Source organism: Sorex fumeus, unplaced genomic scaffold (assembly GCF_029834395.1).
Source record: "Sorex fumeus unplaced genomic scaffold, SorFum_2.1 ptg000265l, whole genome shotgun sequence".
NCBI lineage: Eukaryota > Metazoa > Chordata > Mammalia > Eulipotyphla > Soricidae > Sorex > Sorex fumeus.
Genome location: NW_026606322.1, coordinates 24,616,489 through 24,637,366, shown reverse-complemented (window position 1 = coordinate 24,637,366; position 20,878 = coordinate 24,616,489). Strand labels below are relative to the sequence as shown.

General features: G+C 38.1%; 1 protein-coding gene across 16 annotated transcripts in view; it reads right to left on the bottom strand.

Moving 5' to 3' along the window:
* ABI3BP (ABI family member 3 binding protein) overlaps positions 1-20,878 on the bottom strand; it is a 257,618-nt gene that overhangs the window by 138,542 nt on the left and 98,198 nt on the right. For all 16 annotated transcript variants that reach the window (XM_056109092.1, XM_056109100.1, XM_056109096.1 and 13 more), the window contains exons 3-4: positions 14,024-14,092; positions 9,993-10,125 (exon numbers count right to left, since the gene is read on the bottom strand). In XM_056109092.1, coding sequence (XP_055965067.1) covers positions 9,993-10,125; positions 14,024-14,092 — 202 coding nt within the window. The remainder of the gene's footprint in view (positions 1-9,992; positions 10,126-14,023; positions 14,093-20,878) is intronic.

Below are 20,878 nucleotides of genomic sequence, written 5' to 3'. Positions count from 1 at the left end.
CTGGCGGCAACATACACCCTTAACTCTTCCTTTTAAATTGAGTACTAACAATTCTTTATTTCTGTAAGAAAATCATCTGATTCTTGCAATCACTCAGATATGAAAGTTTGCAACCATTTTGAAATACGATAAGTCCTTCAAATCTTTATTCTAGTTGGGTAATTTGAAGGGCATGAACTCATTTGGTGAGTAAAGCAGTGCCAAGATTTATTAATGAGACAGTGGGGTGGCCAGTCATGGTCTGGGGAAATGGGGTCTTCAAGTCAATTTCACTGGTGAAAATTCCAGTTCTACTCGTTCAAGATCTCTCTCTATCTTCCCTATGTCAATTATTTCCTTATGAAATTAAATCATGGCAACATCTATTAGAATTATGCAGCTACAATTTTTTTCATTTAGGAGTCAGTAGTGCTGAGTGAAATCAAAGGAAAGGCTTGAGGGTAGGAAAGGAAATTAAATTTGTAAGTTACAGAAACCTCATAGGATTATTGAGAAAGTTGAATGCATATTAAAATCAGCTAAATTTTTCTATAAGTATAAATATCCTCCTTTTCTTATTTTATATATTCTCTTTCTTAATTAAGATATTAAAACATGGGGGACTGGAGAGATAGCACAGCCGATAGGGCATTTGCCTTGCATGCGGCTGACCCGGATTCAATTCCCAGCATCCTATATAGTCCTCTGAGCACTACCAGGAGTAATTTCTGAGTTCACAGCCAGGAGTAACCCCTGTGGATCACTGGGTGTGACCCAAAAAGGAAAGAAAATAAATTAAAACATGGAAAACAAAAAATAAGGAAGTCATATGTATTTTCTCATTATCGGTACCCTGGACTAATCCACTAAAAACTGAAATCATCACCAAAAATCATGTTTTTCAAGCATCTATTTTTTCCAAACAAAATAAGTTATAAGCTTAGTGGTGAGTAAAATAGAATATTTTAGATTCTTTGAGACATTTAAGAATTATTTTTCAAAAATTTGGGTTTGGACAGTATCTTCCAAATGCCCTCTTCCAAGAATTTCTCCTTCAGACTATGGGCAAGTGAAGGAAATTAGATTTTTTTCCTCTAGTCTAGATTTCATAATCAAAGTCATATTGAAAGATACTTTTATGGATTTTAAACATTTCAAAAGTTTTTACTTCAATTTATAGATGAAACACTACAAAAATATATATGTCACCCAAAAGTATATTAGAAAGTGCTAGTTTCTTTAGTATAAGTTAAATGCATACTAAACTTGGAATATTACTTAAAAAGAAACTATTCAAAATATCTTAAATTAATAATATTGATAATACAAAAAGTAAATAAGGATGTGGAGCAACCAGAATGTTTATATAATGTTGGAATATAAATGAAAGTTAGGCTGCAAATTAGGGTTAGGCACACATCTTTCTGAGAGCCAAAAATTCTGCTGTAGGTATCTTTCTATCAGAAAGAAATAGGTATGTCTTATAAATATCAAAATAACAACATTCACATTACAAAGGTCCAGAAGGATAAGAGAAAGGGGAAGAATTCCTTCTGAAAAATTCTAGCCAAGAACTTTCCCCAAACTGAGAAAGAGACTGACATCTGGATATAGAAAGTTCAGAGTTCTAAAGAAAATAATCCAAACAGATGTCCATTAATATACATTATAGATTTAAATAAATTTACAAAATCAAAGATAAAGGGAGACTCCAAAAGGCAGTGAGAAGCAAAGATTCACATATAAGGAACACCATAAGACTATCAATAAATTTCTCAACAAAAATTCTGGCCTGTAAACTAGAAGGAAGTGGCATTTCACTGTATGCACTGTCCTCCTGTTGTTCATCGATTTGCTCGAGTGGGCACCAGTAACATCTCACAACAAATTGTGAGACTTGTTGTTACTGTTTTTGGCATATTGAATATGTCACGGGTAGCTTGCCAGGCTTTTCCGCAAGGGCGAGATACTCTCAGTAGCTTGCCGGGCTCTCTGAGAGGGGTGGGGGAGTCGAACCCAGGTCGGCCATGTTGGTCCCGTGCAAGGCAAATGCCTTACCCACTGTGCTATTGCTCCAGCCCAAGTAAGTGGCATAAAATACATAAAATGCTTATTGGAAAAGACTTCCAACTAATACAACCCTACACAGCTAGGTTATCATTCCACATTTTAAGGAGGAATCAGGGCTTTTCAGACAATAGGTAAAGAAACTGATTTTCACTAAATGTACCCTTGAAATAAATGTTGAAGGATTTCTGTAAAAGATTAAGTCATGAGATTCGCTTATGTATGGATGGACATGGAGAGTATTATGTGTAATGAAATGAGTCAGAAGAAGAGGAACAGACATAGAATGACTGCACTCATTTATGGGATATGAAAAAACACAGTATGAGACTAATACCCAAGGACAGTAGAAACAAGGCTCCAGGAGGATTGGTCCATGGTTGGAAGCCTGCCTCAAGTACTGGAGGAGAAGGCAGTTGGGTTAGAGAAGTGATCACTATGACAATAATAGTTGGAAATGATCAATCTGGACAAGAACTGCATGCTGAGAGTAGGTAAAAGAACAAACATAATAACCTCTCAGTACCTATATTGCAAAGCACAATGCTCAAAAGGAGCGGGGGAAGGGAATGGGAGAGTGGGAGAGAGAGGATGAGAGAGGGAGAGAGATAGAGAGAGAGATAGATAGAGGTGGGGGATGCCTGCCATGGAACATAGAGGCAGGTTGGTCAGATAGTGGGTAGGGGATGGCAAGAGGAAAGCTGGGGACATTGGTGGTGGGAAATATACACTAGTGGAAGGATGAATGTTGGAACATTGTATGACTGAAAACCAACCATTAATAGGTTTATAATTGTGTATCTCATGATGATTCAATAAAAAAATAAAAATTAAAAAACAAGCAACTCTACCTGTAAGTAGCAAGAGAACTAAACAAAAAGGAAAGTGTGGGAAAGGAGAGTAATAGTGGATATTCTTAGAATGCATTTGGAGTTTATTTGCTTCTAATTTAAAATGAGTTCTAAGCTTGTATTCCTCGATGAAAATCTCATTGTAAAATCAAAACAAAAGCTCTTAGAACAAACAAAGGAAGGCAAATGGAATCTAAAAGCTATGCAAAGAACAGATAACAAAGTATAGTGAGAGAGAGAAAATGAATTACAAAAAAAAAAAAGAACAGAGACAAACTCTAAGAAGACTCAAAATATAATTTTCAAAGAGATGAATTGTTTCATGGAATAATTTCACTAAACACTGTGCTAAAATCAACCAATCATAAGATAGAGGGTGTCAGATGATCAGAAAACAAAATCTAGCCTTCTGTCTTTAGGACATCTACTTGAACACCAAAAATAAATATGGATTCAAAGTAAAAGCTTGAGAAATAATTAGATAAGCAAATATAACCTTTAAAATGTAGATACAGTCACAATATAGCAAATAAATAGGCTTCAAGTTTAAGGTTTTAAGAGACAGGGACAAATAATTATAAAGTGACAATTCATGAACAGGATTTAGCACTGGACAGATTTACAACAGAACCATCCTTAGGTAAAGTCAGTAAGGAAAGATGAGTAAAGTCTAATAGGATCAGAAAAGAAAGGAAGATGTTGCAATAAATGCAATTTGCAGACCATAAGAAGCTACTACAAATAACATTACACTGATAAGTTAGAAAAACTAGGAAAAAAATCCTTAAAATCATAAAATGTCCTAAGACTGAATCAAGGCAAAAAAGAAAACTTGAATAGACCAATTAAACAAGAAAATTGAGACAGTCATCAAAAGTCCCCTTGTGAAAACATAAGAAAATGGAAAGATACTTTAGGTCTATGAATTGGAAGAATTATCACTGTTATACCTACCTAGAACATTAAACATCCTTTTAAGGACAGAGTTAATGAAATCCTTATCAAAATTAAAAAAAACCTTCTTCAAGGAAATATAATATAACAAGCATTACAGAAATTCTGTTAAACCCATAAAAGACAAGGATGGAAGGAATCATGTTAAATAAAGTATGTTGAAATGGGAAAAAAATGTCAAATGATCTCTTTTATATATAGAACATAAACAAACACTGTCCACTGTCCTGTCACTGTCCTCCCATTGTTCATCGATTTGCTCGAGCGGGCCCAGTAACGTCTCCATTGTGAGACTTTGTTGTTATGTTACTGTGTTTGGCATATCGAATACATCCCGGGTAGTTTGCCAGGCTTCGCCCTGTGGGCGAGATACTCTAGTAGCTTGCTGGGCTCTCCTAGAGGGGAAGAGGAATCGAACTCAGGTTGGCCATGTTGGCTGCATGCAAGGCAAACACCCTACCCGCTGTGCTAAAACAAACAAGTAAACAAAATCAAATAGAGACAAATTCTTAAATTCTAACTTCAGAACCAAAAGCGGGGGAGGGAAGAGACCTGAAACTGAGGAGGAGGGTCCATGGTTGGTGGTAGTGGGATAGTGGTACTTGAGTGATAGGATGGCATGTTGATGTGTTCTGGTAACATGTGTTAAAGAGATATTAAATTGCACCCCTGAAACACATAGTCTTGTAAGCGGATGTTACATCCAAAAAACCAAGGATTAGACATCTGACATAACTCAATATTACAATAAATTCACTTTTCAAATCAAATATTTAAAATTATATTATTTAGTGTGTGGGACCCGGGACTGAGATCTCTAAGCCTGCACGGTTTGGGACTGGACCTGTCAGTAGCTAAACAGTTACACCCTCCAACTGCTGTGTAACCCCAACAAAGGCCAGGATCCAAAGATTATCACAACAAGCTCCCGGGAGAGCACAAGGCAGAGTCTCCTACCCTGTGTCTGACTATCCTCGCCAGGGCCCAACAGCTGAAGACTTCCAGGCCCCAACCAAGGCCTTACTGGAGCCACTCTCCACACACTTGGATAAGCCTCAGACATAACCGAACTGGCAGAGGAACCCAGGTGTGTGGGACCCGGGACTGAGATCTCTAAGCCTGCACGGTTTGGGACTGGACCTGTCAGTAGCTAAACAGTTACACCCTCCAACTGCCATGTAACCCCAACAAAGGCCAGGATCCAAAGATTATCACAACAAGCTCCCGGAATAAATAAATAAATAAAGACTATTTATTTAATAATTTTCCGGATACCTTAAATATCCTTAAATATCCAACCCACACGGCAGAGCCTGGCAAGCTATCCGTGATCTATGCCAAATAGACCAAATTGATATGCCAAATCCAGTAATAAATGGATCTCATTCCCCTAGCCCTGATTATGCAGAGTCGAGAAGGATATGGAAGGAGAAGCTGATAAAACACCAAGGCAGACATGGGCTGCCAAAACGCAGAAAAACAAAAATGATTGTCTGTACTTTTAATGCTCGTACGCTGGCATCTGCTGCATCCATTGAAGACCTTATGGTACAAGCACGAAAGATCAAGTACGACATCATTGGTCTGACCGAAACGAGAAGACATCAATCCCATCATGCTGTTTTCGACACTGGAGAAGAACTGTTCCTTGGAACATGTGATAAAAGAGGCGTCGGTGGTGTCGGTATCCTTGTCAACACAAACTTAGTCACAAGCATTGATTCATTTGAATGCCTAACAACCCGAATCGGATGATTACACTTGAATAAATGTGGCTCACTACCGGCAGTTTCTATCTTTGTTGTCTACGCACCAACATCCAGTTATGGTGAAAAAGAAACTGAGAAATTCTACATGGAGCTGGAGAAATTCTATAAAGAAGATCACACCTTCTACAAGATCATTGTTGGTGATTTTAATGCCAAGATAGGACCAAGAAGATCAGTCGATGAACTCCACATCGGAACCCATGGCCTGGAATGGAACGAACAAGGTGACAGACTGTCTGAGTTCATCATGTCAACCAAAACCTTCCATGGTAACTCACAATTCCAAAAGGCTGAATCTAAACGTTGGACATGGGAGTCTCCCGATGGACGGTTCCACAATGAAATAGACCACATCATATTCAATCGGCGGTTTTGCCTAACCGATGTTGCTGTTGTCCCAAAATTCCAAACGGGATCAGACCACCGTCTTCTTCATGCAAAATTCTACCTCACAGAACGAGGAGAAAAGAATGCAAGGTTTAAGAAGAAGACTCCCAGAACAACCACCAACTGGGAACTCTTTGGCTCTGTTGCAGCAACATGGGAAGATGCCGTCATTGACAACATTGATGAGGAATACGATCGAATGATTCAGCACCTCCATGATTGTGCAAGGAATGCCAAGAGAGAGATAACCACAAAAAACCGTCTTTCTTCGAACACTCTTGAACTTATTCGCCAACGTGGCGTGGCACGTGCCTCAGGCAACCACAAGCAAACGTCCGAACTGGCAAAACAGTGCAGAAAAGCCATCAAGGATGACCTCAAAAACAGGAGAGCAGCAGTACTGGTAGATGCAGCAGAAGCTGGGAAAAACATTCGTAATGCCCGCCTGTCCTTCACCAACTACAAAACCAAGATGACTGCCCTCCGACATCATGATGGATCTATCACATCTTCCAGAAGGGCAATGGAGAAGATTATTCATGAATTCTACTCAGATCTCTTTAATAGCCACATCCACTTGCCCACATACCACATACCACATGATGGATATGTCGTTCCCAATGTTCTCCCTTCCGAAATCCAACATGCCATCTCGTCGGTAAAGAAACAAAAAGCACCTGGCCCAGACAAGATCAGACCTGAACACCTGAAGAACTTACCATCAGTACTCATCAATACATTAGCTCGACTCTTCACACGCTACCTGTCTGAATGCAAGGTTCCATCCCAATGGAAAACCAGCAAGACTGTACTACTATACAAGAAAGGAGACATCCACGACATTGGCAACTATCGCCCAATCTGCCTATTGTCTGTCATCTACAAACTATTCACTCGAGTCATCCTGAATAGGATTAGCAGAACACTAGATGAAGGACAACCATGTGAACAAGCTGGATTCCGAAAAGGATTCAGTACCATCGACCATATCCACACAATAACCAAGCTCATTGAGGTATCTCGGGAGTTCAAGATGCCGCTCTGTCTAACGTTCATTGATTTAAAGAAGGCCTTTGATTCTGTTGAGACGGAAGCGGTCATGGAAGCCCTAGCCAATCAGGGCGTACAAACTCAATACATCAGGATCCTTCGTGAGCTCTATTGCGGATTCACTACCAAGATCTCACCATTCTACAAAGAAGTAATCATCCATATCAAGAGAGGGGTTCGGCAGGGTGATACCATTTCACCAAAACTCTTCAGTGCCACCCTCGAGAACATCATGCGACAACTAGAATGGGAAAACATGGGAGTGAAGATAGATGGTCGGCAACTACACCACCTCCGCTTTGCTGATGACATAGTTCTAATAACACCAAACATCAGCCAAGCAGCACAAATGCTTGCGGACTTTGACCGTGAGTGTGGAAAGGTTGGACTACAGCTGAATCTTACGAAGACAATGTTTATGAGAAACAGCCTTGTTCCTGACGCTCCATTCGCTCTCAACGGAACCACCATCTCCGAATGCAACAGTTATATATACTTAGGTCGAGAAATCAACATGATGAATGACCTGGCACCTGAGTTACGCAGGAGGAAGAGAGCGGCTTGGAATGCCTTCAAGAGCATTGAAGAAATAACTAAAAGGACAAAGAACCTCCAACTACGAGCACATCTCTTTGATTCCACTATTCTTCCTGCATTAACATATGCCTCAGAGACCTGGACCCTACGAAAACAGGATGAGAACACTATTCGGGTCTCTCAAAGAGGAATCGAAAGAACTATGCTTGGAATATCACGATTCACTCAAATGAGAGATAGAATCCGGAGTTCTGATCTTCGTCAATGCTCAAGAATCAGAGATGCTGTCTCATTTGCCAAGACATCAAAAATCAGATGGGCTGGACATGTAATGAGGTTTACAGACAACCGCTGGACTAGAGCCATTACTGATTGGATTCCACGAGACATCAAAAGATCACGTGGACGCCCACCTATAAGATGGTCAGACTTCTTCGTCAAGACCCTAAATGATTGGTTTGAGGCTCTACATGTTCCTAAAATGAACAGATACCATTGGGCTACGCTAGCACGCAACCGTGAGGAATGGAGACGTTACTGGCACCCGCTCGAATAAATCGATGAATAACGGGGATTAAGTGATTAAGTGATTAAGTGATATTATTTAGTAGACCATGATTTTAAAATTAAAACAATGGGTCATTATTTTAATGACCTACATTTTGGTCCATGACAGACCACAATAGACTATATCAAAGATCCCAATGGACTATATCAAATTGCCTAACAGTACTTCTCTCAGAAATAATTCCCACTACCAAACAATAGATGATTTTATGGCACCTGAAATTTATGAATAAATCTCAAAATATGCATAGTAAAAGAAGATAGAAACAAAAGGAAAACATCTGATTCTATTTAAAATTCTAGAGTAGGCAAGCAAATATATAGTTATGAAAACAAGATCAGTGGTTACTTCTTGAAGAATATACTTTCCAGTGAGACAAAAATATTCCAATAATTTAGGGGAGATTTTGGGCCAATAGTCAGAGTATTGGAGGCTGTATCTGGCTTCAGGGGGTGTCACTCCTTGACGGTATTGGGGGTACAATGCATAACTGGGAACAACTCAAAGCTCACACACAGAAGAGACGAACATGATAGTCTTTCAGTACCTGTATTGCAAATCGTATTGCCCAAAAAAAGGTGGATGGAGAGAGGGAGAGGGAGAGGGAGAGGGAGAGGAACAGGAAGAGGGAGAGGGGGAGGGAGAGGGAGAGGGAGAGGGAGAGGGAGAGGGAGAGGGAGAGGGAGAGAGAGGGAGAGGGAGAGGGAGAGGGAGATGGAGAGGGAGAGGAACAGGGAGAGGGAGAAGTTCTGCCATAGAGGCAGGCTGGGTGTCAGCAAGAGGCAAACGGGATATTGATAGTGGGAAATGTACACTGGTAAAGGGATGGGTGTTGGAACATTGTATGACTGAAACCCAATCACAACTTTTTGATTGTGTATCTCATGGTGATTTCAATGAAAATTTTTAGAGAAAGAAAAAAAAAGCTCCCACATGCAAATCATGAACTCCAATCCTTTGAGCTATCTTCCCTACATCTTGATGGGAAGTGGAGTACATCATTATATACATTTCTGGTTATCGAGTAACCTAGACAACTAAGATTGGTATATTAGTAAATGAGGACACAGTACACCTAAGATTCATGCAGTTTATTGAACTTAAAAAACATGCCTCACTAAATTTTTTTCCATTTTTTAGAAGGGAATGCAAACTCCTAAACTTTAAAAATTACTTTGAGTTATTTAAATGCAAAATAAAAGTAAAAAAACACAAGCATTTTTAGGGCTGAAAAGAGAGAAAGCCCAGTGGGCTGGAGTGTATGTTTGTACAGAAGGCTGGGTTTTATGTCCAGCATTACAGGCTGTCCTAAGATTTACTGGAAGTGACTTCCAACACCACTGAGTGTGACCCAAACAAACAAAAATCCTTTAAAATAAAATTTATGGGGGGGCTGGAGCAATAGCACAGCAGGTAGGGTGTTTGCCTTGCATGCGGCCGACCTGAGTTCAATTCCCAGCATCCCATATGGTCCCCTGAGCACCTCCAGGAGTAATTCCTGAGTGCATGAGCCAGGAGTAACCCCTGTGTATCGCTGGGTGTGACCCAGAAAGCAATAAATAAATAAAACAAACAAACTAAAATTTATGCTTGGTTGAAACCATGTCAGTCTCTCCTCCTGTCTTATTTCTCCATTTTTCTAAGACTGGAATTTACATCAGCATCAGTTGAATGCCATGAGGAAATACAGACCACTGGTAGCCACCTCAAATAAATAAAAATTAAGAAAAACTTTGATGCTCCTGACATTTAAACATTCTTCTAACACGTGCAAAAACTACAAAATGAGCATAAATGAAAAATAAAATCTTCTGTTAAGGAGTGAGTTACCTGTCATTGGGACAGTGACTTGGCAATGTCCAGTCGTGGTGGGGGTTGATGAGGAAGCCCCAGGACAGGAACACTGAGCTTGGCGTCAGAGTGCCAACCACCAGCTGCAGAGGTTTGCGAGTGCGTGATTTACCTGTGGAGGCAGCAACATATGGTGAGCTTTGGTACTATCAGAGAGTTTTTGATTATTTGTATAAAATGCATAACAGTGCTTAACATAAAAGCATAAATACCTTTTTCCAAAGTGCACAAACATTACCAATGCTTTATCCATGAATTTTTAAGTATACAACTTATAAGAAATACCCTTTTGAAATTAAGCTTGTATTTGCATGTGTGCATCAAAATGCATGCATATAAATGATATCCAGTTATGCAAGTATTATGTTTTTGTGGGTCAGTCAGGAATATAGAAGCCTTGGCTACTACCCATAAAACACACACACACACACACACACACAATGTGTATACATCTGTATATACTCTTGTTCCATTCCCTTTACAAACTGTGAATTAAGGTGAAATAAAACCTAAGAAACAAAAAAAAAGCTTACTCTCTGGGTTGTAGTTAACATTAGTGTGTGTGCATGTGTGTGTGAGTGTGTGTGAGAGAGACAGAAACACAGAGAGAATTATTCTATCTGGAATTTTAATATCCTTGGTCATGCCTTTTCAATAATCACTTTTGTAGTGAAACGCTAAATAGAAAACGTGTACAAGTTTGTATTAATGCTTGAAGAGTAGAAATATAGAAAGTGCTATTGTGCTTCTGTGAATTATTAGATAAAGCTAAATGTGATGCTGATGAAATATTATAGATTCTTTTAAACTATATAGGGATTAGCATTTGCAATTTTAAAAATACTTAAAACTGTAGGAATGAGGAGCACTACAATAGGAGGGAAGATATTCAACCGTGGAAAACAAGGCTGGTTTATTAAATAAATAAAAATCCAACAAGAGATATATTAAAACTACCGAGAGGTAATATAAAAAATAATAATACTCTGAGGACTAGGCAGCGCTGGGGACAAAACTTTGGGCCTTGCTCATGCCATGAATGTGCTCTACTACTTGAACTATCTCCCTGAGCCCTTTAATTAATTTTACAACAAGGGAATATATGACTGGGACAATATTTTATGTAACTCAGATTTCTCCTTTGATCATCACAGTGTAATAGTAAATATTCTGGTTTATTTGTCATTCGATCTTATTTCTGTTATCCGTTTGTATGTCCAATACATATTTAATTATATGTTCCAAGTGCTTTTGCTCTTCAGAAAGAGATTAAAAAAGTAATGATGGTTACCTATTTAATTTTCATTTTATATATGAATACAATATATACATATATTAAAAATAATGCTTCATCCAATACATTATAGGTACATAATGAACTCTTAAAACATAATTGTTCCAGTTACAAAGGTTTTAACATATTTAAAAATTAATTTGCTCGAGCGGGCCCAGTAACGTCTCCATTGGAGACTTTGTTGTTACTGTGTTTGGCATATCGAATACTCTCGGTAGCTTGCCGGGCTCTCCGAGAGGGGCGGAGGAATCGAACTCGGGTCGGCCATGTTGGCCGCTTGTAAGGCGAACGCCCTACCGCTGTGCTATCGCTCGATGTACATTGACTTATACTAATTTTTCCTTCACTTTCTTTTGTATACCATTTTTTAATGTGTCTTCCTGAACTGTGTATTCAAAAATTTTAATTTTAACCTTCATTTTCTGGAATAGTTCAATAAAGGCGATAATATTTCAAATATTAGGTATAACCTGTAAGAAAGAATAAATGGTGCTAACAACAACAACAAAATAACATAAAATATAATGCTTTGCTCTTCCATTGGGTGCTCTTTTTTGTGTTAACAGTCTGTGAACCTAATAGTTGCTACAGGAAGAATTTGTGTTAATGTAAACTGGAACCAAAGAGCAAAATAACCTGTGACATTCATACTGTGGGCAAGAGAGTACATCTTGCATGGAGCTTCTGAACCAAATATCCTTGAAAATTGAGCCATTTATGTTGCTTCTTTTAGACTTAAGTAATTGTTCCAGTGGAAAAAAAACCTCAGTCCAAAAGTAGTTGTGTCAAATCACTTCACATAACAGGAGGCTATTTTAAGGGTTATTTGATATTATTTCAAAGGATTACTTTGTTGCTGCAAATATGTATTTATGCTTCAGAGTATATTTTCAAGATTCAACCATGATAGTAGCTGTAATTTAAGTAGTTACTTACTGCTACTTACTATTTACAGCCAAATTCAAAAAGTGATTCTATTAAGACTTTTCTATAACCTTGGTTCCCCTTTCACTATAATGTGAAGCAACAATATCACTTTATAAAAGAAAATACCCAAAGAACTTCAAGCTTTCCAAAGTCACAATGAGAACAGAGACTCAAATTGAAGGTCTCTATTTTCTTTCCATACTATCATTAACTTTGCTCACAATGTGTCCCTTTAAGATAAAAGACATTTTTCTTCCCCTAAGGAAATCTCAAATCTTTACAAACCATCAAATAAATATTTCTCTAAGATATGATCCTTATATAAAAATAATTAGTTAAAATGTATCTTGTGCATACAAATATAAATTTAATGAAAGAATATCAACTAGTTATTTTTATTATTCTCAAGTGCATTTTACAAAAAAATTTATATATACTGAGAGAAAAAGTGAAACATGAACTAGTTGCAACAAAGTGAAAAAAATTCCTATGGCCAGTATAAGAGAAGCCTTCAAATTAAATAATTGCTACTACGGTGCAATTATTCTCTCAACATTTGATTTTTTAAATATATTTCTTGTGTATTTAAAATAGAAAAAAACAGCTCAATGAATGCGCTGCAAAAATCCCATGGAAGCATATCCTTGCTTATTGAATTATTTAGTATTTTGAAATAAAGTCTTAAAATAAACAGTACTTTTATTTTAAAGTATGTGAAAAGTTGCCTGGACAACTATCATTACCAAGTTGTTGTGAGCAATTATGACTTACTGTGTTCTGTGAGAACATGTAAGAAGCCAGGAAAAAAGACTACATTTTTCTAAATTCTTTACCATCTTTTGACATACTCTATGTTTGACTTCTTTTAAAGAAAGTAGAAACCCACAGAAGAGAATGGGATTATGGAAATTTATTTCTGGTAATACATTTGCCATTTGTATTGGCTTAATAATGTTGATACACAAATGACATTATGGTAAGGATACATAAATGGCCATGGAGTTACATTTTATTGGTTTAGCTGATACATTAGAAGAGGGGCTGGAGCAATAGTACAGCAGGTAGGGCATTTGCCTTGCATGCAGCCAGCCCGGGTGTGATCCCCGAAATTCCATATGGTCCTCCAAGCACTGCTAGTAGTAATTGCTGAGTGCAGAGTCAGGAGTAATCCCTGAGCATTGCTGGGTGTGACTCAAAAAGAAATACATTAGAAGAGAATAAACATATTCAAAAGATCTCTTTATTTATTATATTTGAAGACCTGCATCTTTGAAAACACCTGCCTTCTATTAACTCCATTAAAAATTATAAGAAAATGTTCTATGTGAAATACACTTTACTATAAATACATATTATGAAATATTGTTGAAATATTGTAAACAATTTACATCAGAAAATGAAAACAAGAAGCAGAACATTGCTAACCAATCCTACAGCTTTTGTTGGGGGCTTGGTATCATACAATAAAAACATTCAGTTTTATTGATTCTTGTATAATATCCAATGAATTGCTTATTTGTTCTAAAGAAGTTTCAGCAGTAAAATTTAGATTAATATTTCAAGATTCCTCTAGTCATGTAGAAACATTTTCACTCATTTATTTAGATGGTGTTTACTATTGCAAGTCTCCCTTGCCCTAGTGAGTGCCTTCTGTGCCTCACCTCCCCAAAATGGGATAAATGTGGAAAATTTGTGATTTTGGAATTCCTAAGGCATTTGGTCTCAATGAGCAGAAAGGAGATGAAATTGCATGAAAAATAATCTAATTTTTAAATATAGTGAAAAATACCTGAGCATGACTTCTTCTGACTTGGAGGAGAAACTGGTCTCACAACAATCAGGTATTTAGGTTCTGCATCTGGAAATGATAATATTATTTATCAATAAATTTCTTCGAAAACAAGCAGCTGTTGCAACAGTTCACCCACGTTCTGATGTATTACTAGGTTTATTACTCATAAACACAGCACCTAAAAAGGCCCCAGAAATTGAAAGTTAATGTTTCCCAGGATGATTCAATCTATTGAGTGTTTAAAAAGAAAATTGAATCTAGATTTTTGAAACCACATTTTTCAAACCAAATAGGCTGAGTGATGTTGTCAAGAATTATGCTGACCTTGTCCTACCCATCCCACCAAGACCACGAGTTGCCTTCCATGAGCAGCTCTCCAACATAGCCATTGCCCCAGAAGCACTTAATTCGGAACCCAGCAGCTTTTGGCAAAAATGTGAATAGACTATGCATTAAGCTATGGTATCATGCCACCCCCTACCCTGGGAGGGAAAGGCTGTCTGTCTCTTCCGCCTTCCCACCCACCCACTTCCTCCCCCTTACCCCCGCTCCCCCCACTGCCTAAAACTTTTCAAAGTTAATATCATTTGCAGTCAGAGATAATCTGGCAGTTCATTCACTTTCAATAACTCAAGCCTTTCTCTTTTTTCAGAACACCCCACACAGCACTGTTTGATAAAACCTACGACAATAATTACATGACAGAAAATAAACGAACTAATCAAAAATTCAGAACTGCTCTCAGAGTTTTGTCTACTTATCATTTCAGTGCTTCATGACCAAAATATTGGTAATGAATTTATTAGGGGAAATGGAGCGATAGGGTACAGTGGGTAGGGCATTTGCCTTGCATGCAGCCCACCCGGGTTCAATTCCCAGTATACCATATGATCCCCCAAGTACCACCAGGAGTAATTCCTAAGTGCAGAGCCAGGAGTAATCCCAGTGCATTGCTGAGTGTGACCCCCAAAAAGCAAAAAAAAAAAGGAATTTAATCGGGACTTATACAAAAATGCTTAATCTTGGGGCTGGGGAGATAGCTCAGGCAGTAGTTGACCACTTACCTGGCATGTGTGCCAGGTCCTGAATTCTATCTCTGGCACCACACATTCACCTATACCCAACTCATTGATGACCACCAGGCACAGTCCTGGTACTCCCAGCATTGCTGGTATGGCCCCTATAAAAATGATAAATCTAAATGAATTTCCTCCTAGGAATATCACAACCATTTCCCTAATTTCATTGAGAATATAGGGCAATAAAAGTTCAGCGGGAAAATTAGGACCAGAAGTAAGAAACTACAGGCAAGATCCACTCTAGGAGCTGAACAAAAATTTATAATTTATGACCAGAACAGAGTAGATAAGCAAGACCAATCTGGTTGCTTGAGCAGGAACAGAAACAGGGTCACAGGAACAACTAGTATAAGTCTATATGGAATTTAAAATTTAATAGTCACTGATTATACCAATCATTATATATGTTAGTAAGCATTACGTCTATTAGATAAAAAAAAATTCTATAGAATTGATGTACCCTGTATCTAACCTGTACAATCTCTTTATGAATGGCATTCATGACCTGACCCATTTGTGGCAGTAGCCTGGTAGATTCCACATTTGTAATAAAGCTGGGTTGCCTCTCTCATACATCTCAGAGGCTGGCTGGTTTTTAGTCATATTTCTGTAATATGAGTATTAAAAAATACTATTGGAGGACTTTACATTCAAAACTTATTTCTTATGGTAACCCTACCTGACATGTTTTACAATCAGTCTTATTTCTAAATGAGATCAGTGAGGAAATGGCAGCCTTAAGAGACGTAAAACATACAGGCCCATTCTTGGCTTGATGCTATGCTATCACCAACTTGCAATTTTCCTCCACTGCTGTCATTGTTGTTGAAGTGTTAGAAGATATACGCGCTACCATTTCTAGGGGTAACACATTCAGTTGCAGTGTTCATACACACTTTAGTGCAGGTACTGGGAAGTCTCACTTGTGGTGGTACCAGGAATTACACTTGCAGTGCTGGGGATCACCTTAGCAATGTGGGGCAATGATGGGCATTGAACTTTCAGCCTCATGCATGAAAGGCAGATGCTCTACCACTGAGCCACATCCCCAGACTCCATCTTTAAACTACACCATTGAAATATATTTAATTTAAATATATTTACCTTAGAATCTGTGTTTCACATAGAAAATCTGATGGGATAAGGGGACATGTGCATGAACAGAGAAGGTAGGCACCATGCATATGTCTATATTTCTTTCCATTTGCACATAATTTTCAAGGCACATACGTTTCAAGCAGAACATTTTAAAAGACTCAAAATGCATGAAAGTGTATCAAGACTCATAAGGGAGGCATTGTACAGGGGGGTTACTCCTGGCTCTGCACTTAGAAATTACTCCTGGTGATGCTTGGGGGACCATATGGGATGCTGGGAATTGAACCCAGTTTGGACGCGTTCAAGGCAAATGCCCTACCCGTTGTGCTATCATTCCAACCCCAAGAACTCACTGTTTTTTGAGGTGACATTTTTCTCATGAACCAAAACTTGTATCAGTACAGAAAAATGAAACAGCTATACAACCAAGTGATACAAGCAAAGAGTACAATCATATCCCTTTAAATTTTAAATTTTTTAATGTAAAATTTTTTGAACGGTAAGACACCATGATTTACATAGTTACTCATAGTTGAATTTCAGGTTTCCAATATTCCAGCACCCATCACCAGTGCTGGCTTCCCTCCACCAGCATCCCAGATTCCCACCGAGTCCAAAACCTGCCTCCGTGACAGGCACATTTCTAAGTCTTGTTGTTACATCTTGAGTTTCATGCTTACCAAACTGTTATTTCTTAGCATTAGACAGCCTCTTATGATAAAAATGATGCTGCTGAAATAAAGGGAAACCTAATACAACCCCTAGTTTCTTTCCTTTTCTGTATTTCCTTGCTCATAAATAAGATGAAGGCAAAAAGTGGTATAAAAGTTGAGTTAGATGTGTGCATTTTGATTATTGTAAGAATAAAATATATGTCACGTATGCTACTAAAATACAGTTGCTCATTTTCAGTGATTCGGATTAGAAGCTAAAAAAACTCATTTCTATGTATAACTATCATTATTCAAAAGAAATAAAATGTTAAAATCCAAGGCAATAATTTTCAATTTTATTTTTTCTTTAAATAAGTTTACTTCTCTACTGAGCTGGTCAGGTTGATGTGCTTTGATGACTTTAAATAGAAAATAGGACAATACTATAGAGAGGAGGGATGCTGGGAATTCTGAGTGGCAAATGTGCCTGTTTTGTGAGCCTGAGGCCAAGAGTTTGATTACTGGTGCAAAACAGAGATGTGTCAAGTAGGGTTCCAAAAGCTCCGCTGTTTGGGACTCTTAGTATCACAAAAGAATGATCTCCTGTGAACCACACTGTGTGTATGTGTGTGTGTGTGTGTGTGTGTGTGTGTGTGTGTGTGTGTGAGCACTCAAACGAAATTATGCCACCCCCAGTGAGCAGCACAACTAAATGTATGAGAGCACCATGGCAGGGTTGTGAACCCTGGTACGCAAGCATGTGTGTAAATACCACAATCAGGCATATATGTAATCCCACTTACTACAACAATATTAGGGAAAGGAGTGGGGAGATTAGCAACATGAAAACTAAAGAAAAACTCTGAAAGAAAAGACAAAACAACTTTTCATTTTAGCTCCTGGAGTGCATTTTCCCCTCTCCCTTAAGCTAAGAGTCCTGAATTCTTATTTTGTCCTCAGGCCTATAAGTGATGTGGCTATATTAACCAAGTGCCCCAAATCTTGTTAATAAAGTGCTGGAAAAACTTTGTAGAAAAGTTATTCATTCCAATTTTTTTAGGTTGTTCGCACTATGGCAGTCTCTTAAAGCTAGATTTTTTTTTTATTACTTCCTTCCTTGATACATGTTACTTTAATTATGGCTCTTTTTTTTAAGGACTGAAACGTCAGAAAAACAAGTAGAACCCAGTGAGAGTGCCATAATTTGAGACATATGTTATGTGAGCAACTTAAAAATAATTTTTTGTTATGATCACAGCCATATTGTATAAAGCATAAGCTGTTAGAATCAGTCATAAATTAGAACAGATGTCAGAATCGGGGCTCATATGCTGGCTCTAACTGCTCATTAAAACTTCCAACATTCATGTATTTCAGTAGTCTTTGTATTTCATTGGGGACTCAAATATGGAAAAATAAAACTAAAAAGCAAGACTTATATTTTGCATGATGAAATATTGTGGATTTGAAGTAACCTGGGAATATACCCACTGTCATCTGATGAGAAGCACACACATTGCCAGCCTGGCAACATATACACAAAATATATGCTTTATTCATTTAGAGAACTTGTAAGTGAAGTGTCAATTTAGGAAAAATGGTGTAGATAGACTTACTTGAAAAGAACTTTTATTTAAAAAATAAAGTGCTATACAAAATTTCACCCAATTAAATCTGGTTTACTAAATATTTTTAAATGCCCTGTGGTAGATAATAGAACATCTGACGTTTAGAAAACCTACTAATAAACCTTGGTGGGTTCTTGGCTGCTCCTTACACACTGAAGTATCCATCAAGGTAAGAATGACAATAATAGAAATGAGGCAACCCAGTGCTCTTCTCTAGTTAAACCATCTTTGGTGGTTGTTGCTGTCTGAATTACATGCAATAGACAGGCCTTTAGAGGAACTTATAACTGATGGACATTATTTAGTAGCCAAAATAATGATGTTAGATTTTTCTGTTTCACATTGTAGACAGTTTTAAACAGGACTCTTATTTGTTAAACTTAGTGTGTATACAATTTAAAGCCTAAATAAAAATCATTGTGGTGCTTTTGTTTATTATTCCTATTATGATACTATCAAACTTTTTCTAATTTTTCCTAGGTTATTGTAAGTTGTAATGAGAGACCAGAAGTTAGAAATTAGAAAAATGTAGGCATTGGCACTCTTTGTGACTTAGAGCAAATAACCCTCTAAGCTTTAGTTTTCTTTTCTTTTTTTTAAAATTTTTATTAGTGAGACATCATGAGGTACAGTTGTAGACTTACAATTTTTTGTGCTTGGGTTTAAATTATACAATGATCAAATACCCATCCCTCCACCAGTACCCATTTCCCACCACCACGGATCCCAGTATCCCTCCCACCCCCTATCCCCCCATCCCACCCTGCTTCTGTGGCAGGGCATTCCCTTTTGTTCTCTCTCTCTTATTGGGTGTTGTGGTTTGCAAAAGAGGCAATGGGTGACAATCATGTTTGGTCAATAGTCTACTTTCAACATGCTTTAAGCTTTAGTTTTCTTATATATGAAATATTGAAATGAACATCTGCACAATGTGTTTTATATGTTTTTGTCACTGGAGCAATAGCACAGCAGGTAGGGCTTTTGCCTTGCATGCGGCCAACCTGGTCGAACCGAGTTCTATTCCTCTGTCCCTCTTGGAAAGCTCAGCAAGCTACCGAGAGTATCTCGCCCGCCCAGCAAAGCCTGGCAAGCTCCCCGTGATGTATTCAATATGCCAAAGACAACAACAACAAGTCTCACAATGTTACTGGGCCCGCTTGAGCAAATCGATGAACAACAGGAGGACAGTGACAGTGACAGTAGGCACTGGTGCTCTTTGTGGCTTAGAGCAAATAACCCTCTAAGATTTAGTTTTATTATATATGAACTATTGAAATTAATATCTGCACAATGTATTTTGTCACTGGAGTGATAGCACAGCAGATAGGGCATTTGCCTTGCATGCAGCCAACTTGGGTTTGATTCCTCCATCCCTCTCCAAGAGCCCTTTGAGTCCTCAGAGAGAAAAGCAAGTATTTCCTATTGCATTCTGAGGTAGCTAGAACCTTAGAAATGCTTGTGGGGTGTGAAGACTATTTTGTGATATTCTAGAAACTCAGGTATGAGAACCCTAGTCACTGAGTGTGTTGATATGAGGAGCGGATACCTCTGAACAACTGTGCCAGGCTTTTGGCCAGCAGGCAATCTATCTGATGGCACAAGGCCATCACACAATGGAGTCCAATGCAGGGGAGATATCCATAATGAAATGCAGCCCAGCACTCTTCCACTGTGTGATGAAATTAGATGGATCACCACGCCTGATCCTGTTAATGGGCTCAGCTTCACATCTCCTGGATGAACTATCATTACTTATCAAATTTCACACTTCCTGCACTTATACTTCCTGCACTTATATTTCCTGCCACTGGGAGAAGACAGGAAGAAAAAGAAGAAACTCTTGGTCTATTCCCTCCGAGACTCCCAAGGGGCAAACTTCAAAGATTCAGCATCAACACAATAGGAGTGCAACAAGCATAGAAACCAACCAAATCCAATTAGCATAAAGAGTAACACAGAAGGCTCACATAACACCAGTTGGCTCTGTAAATCTTCAGAATGACTTTAGTGACACGATGGTGAGAATGCTTAATGAGCTCAAAGACACAATGGCACAGGTGTCAGAAAAGCACAAGAAAGTATGAGAGCCAAAGTGAGAAAACTATACTCAGGAATGACAAATGTATCGTAGGTTATATATATATATATATATGTATATATATATATATATATATATACTTAAAAAAACTCAGCAGATACTTTGAGGTGCAGAATAGCAGCAGCTGAAAGATAGGGGAGCTCCAAGATGACATGGAGTGAGCAATTCTCTGGAAAACAACAGAAGATGGAAAAGAGGCTGAAAACAAATGAACACACCAGAGAACTATGGGATGAGTTCATGAGGAACAATATAATAATCTTGAAAGTCTCTGAAGAATAGGAAGATAAATTTGG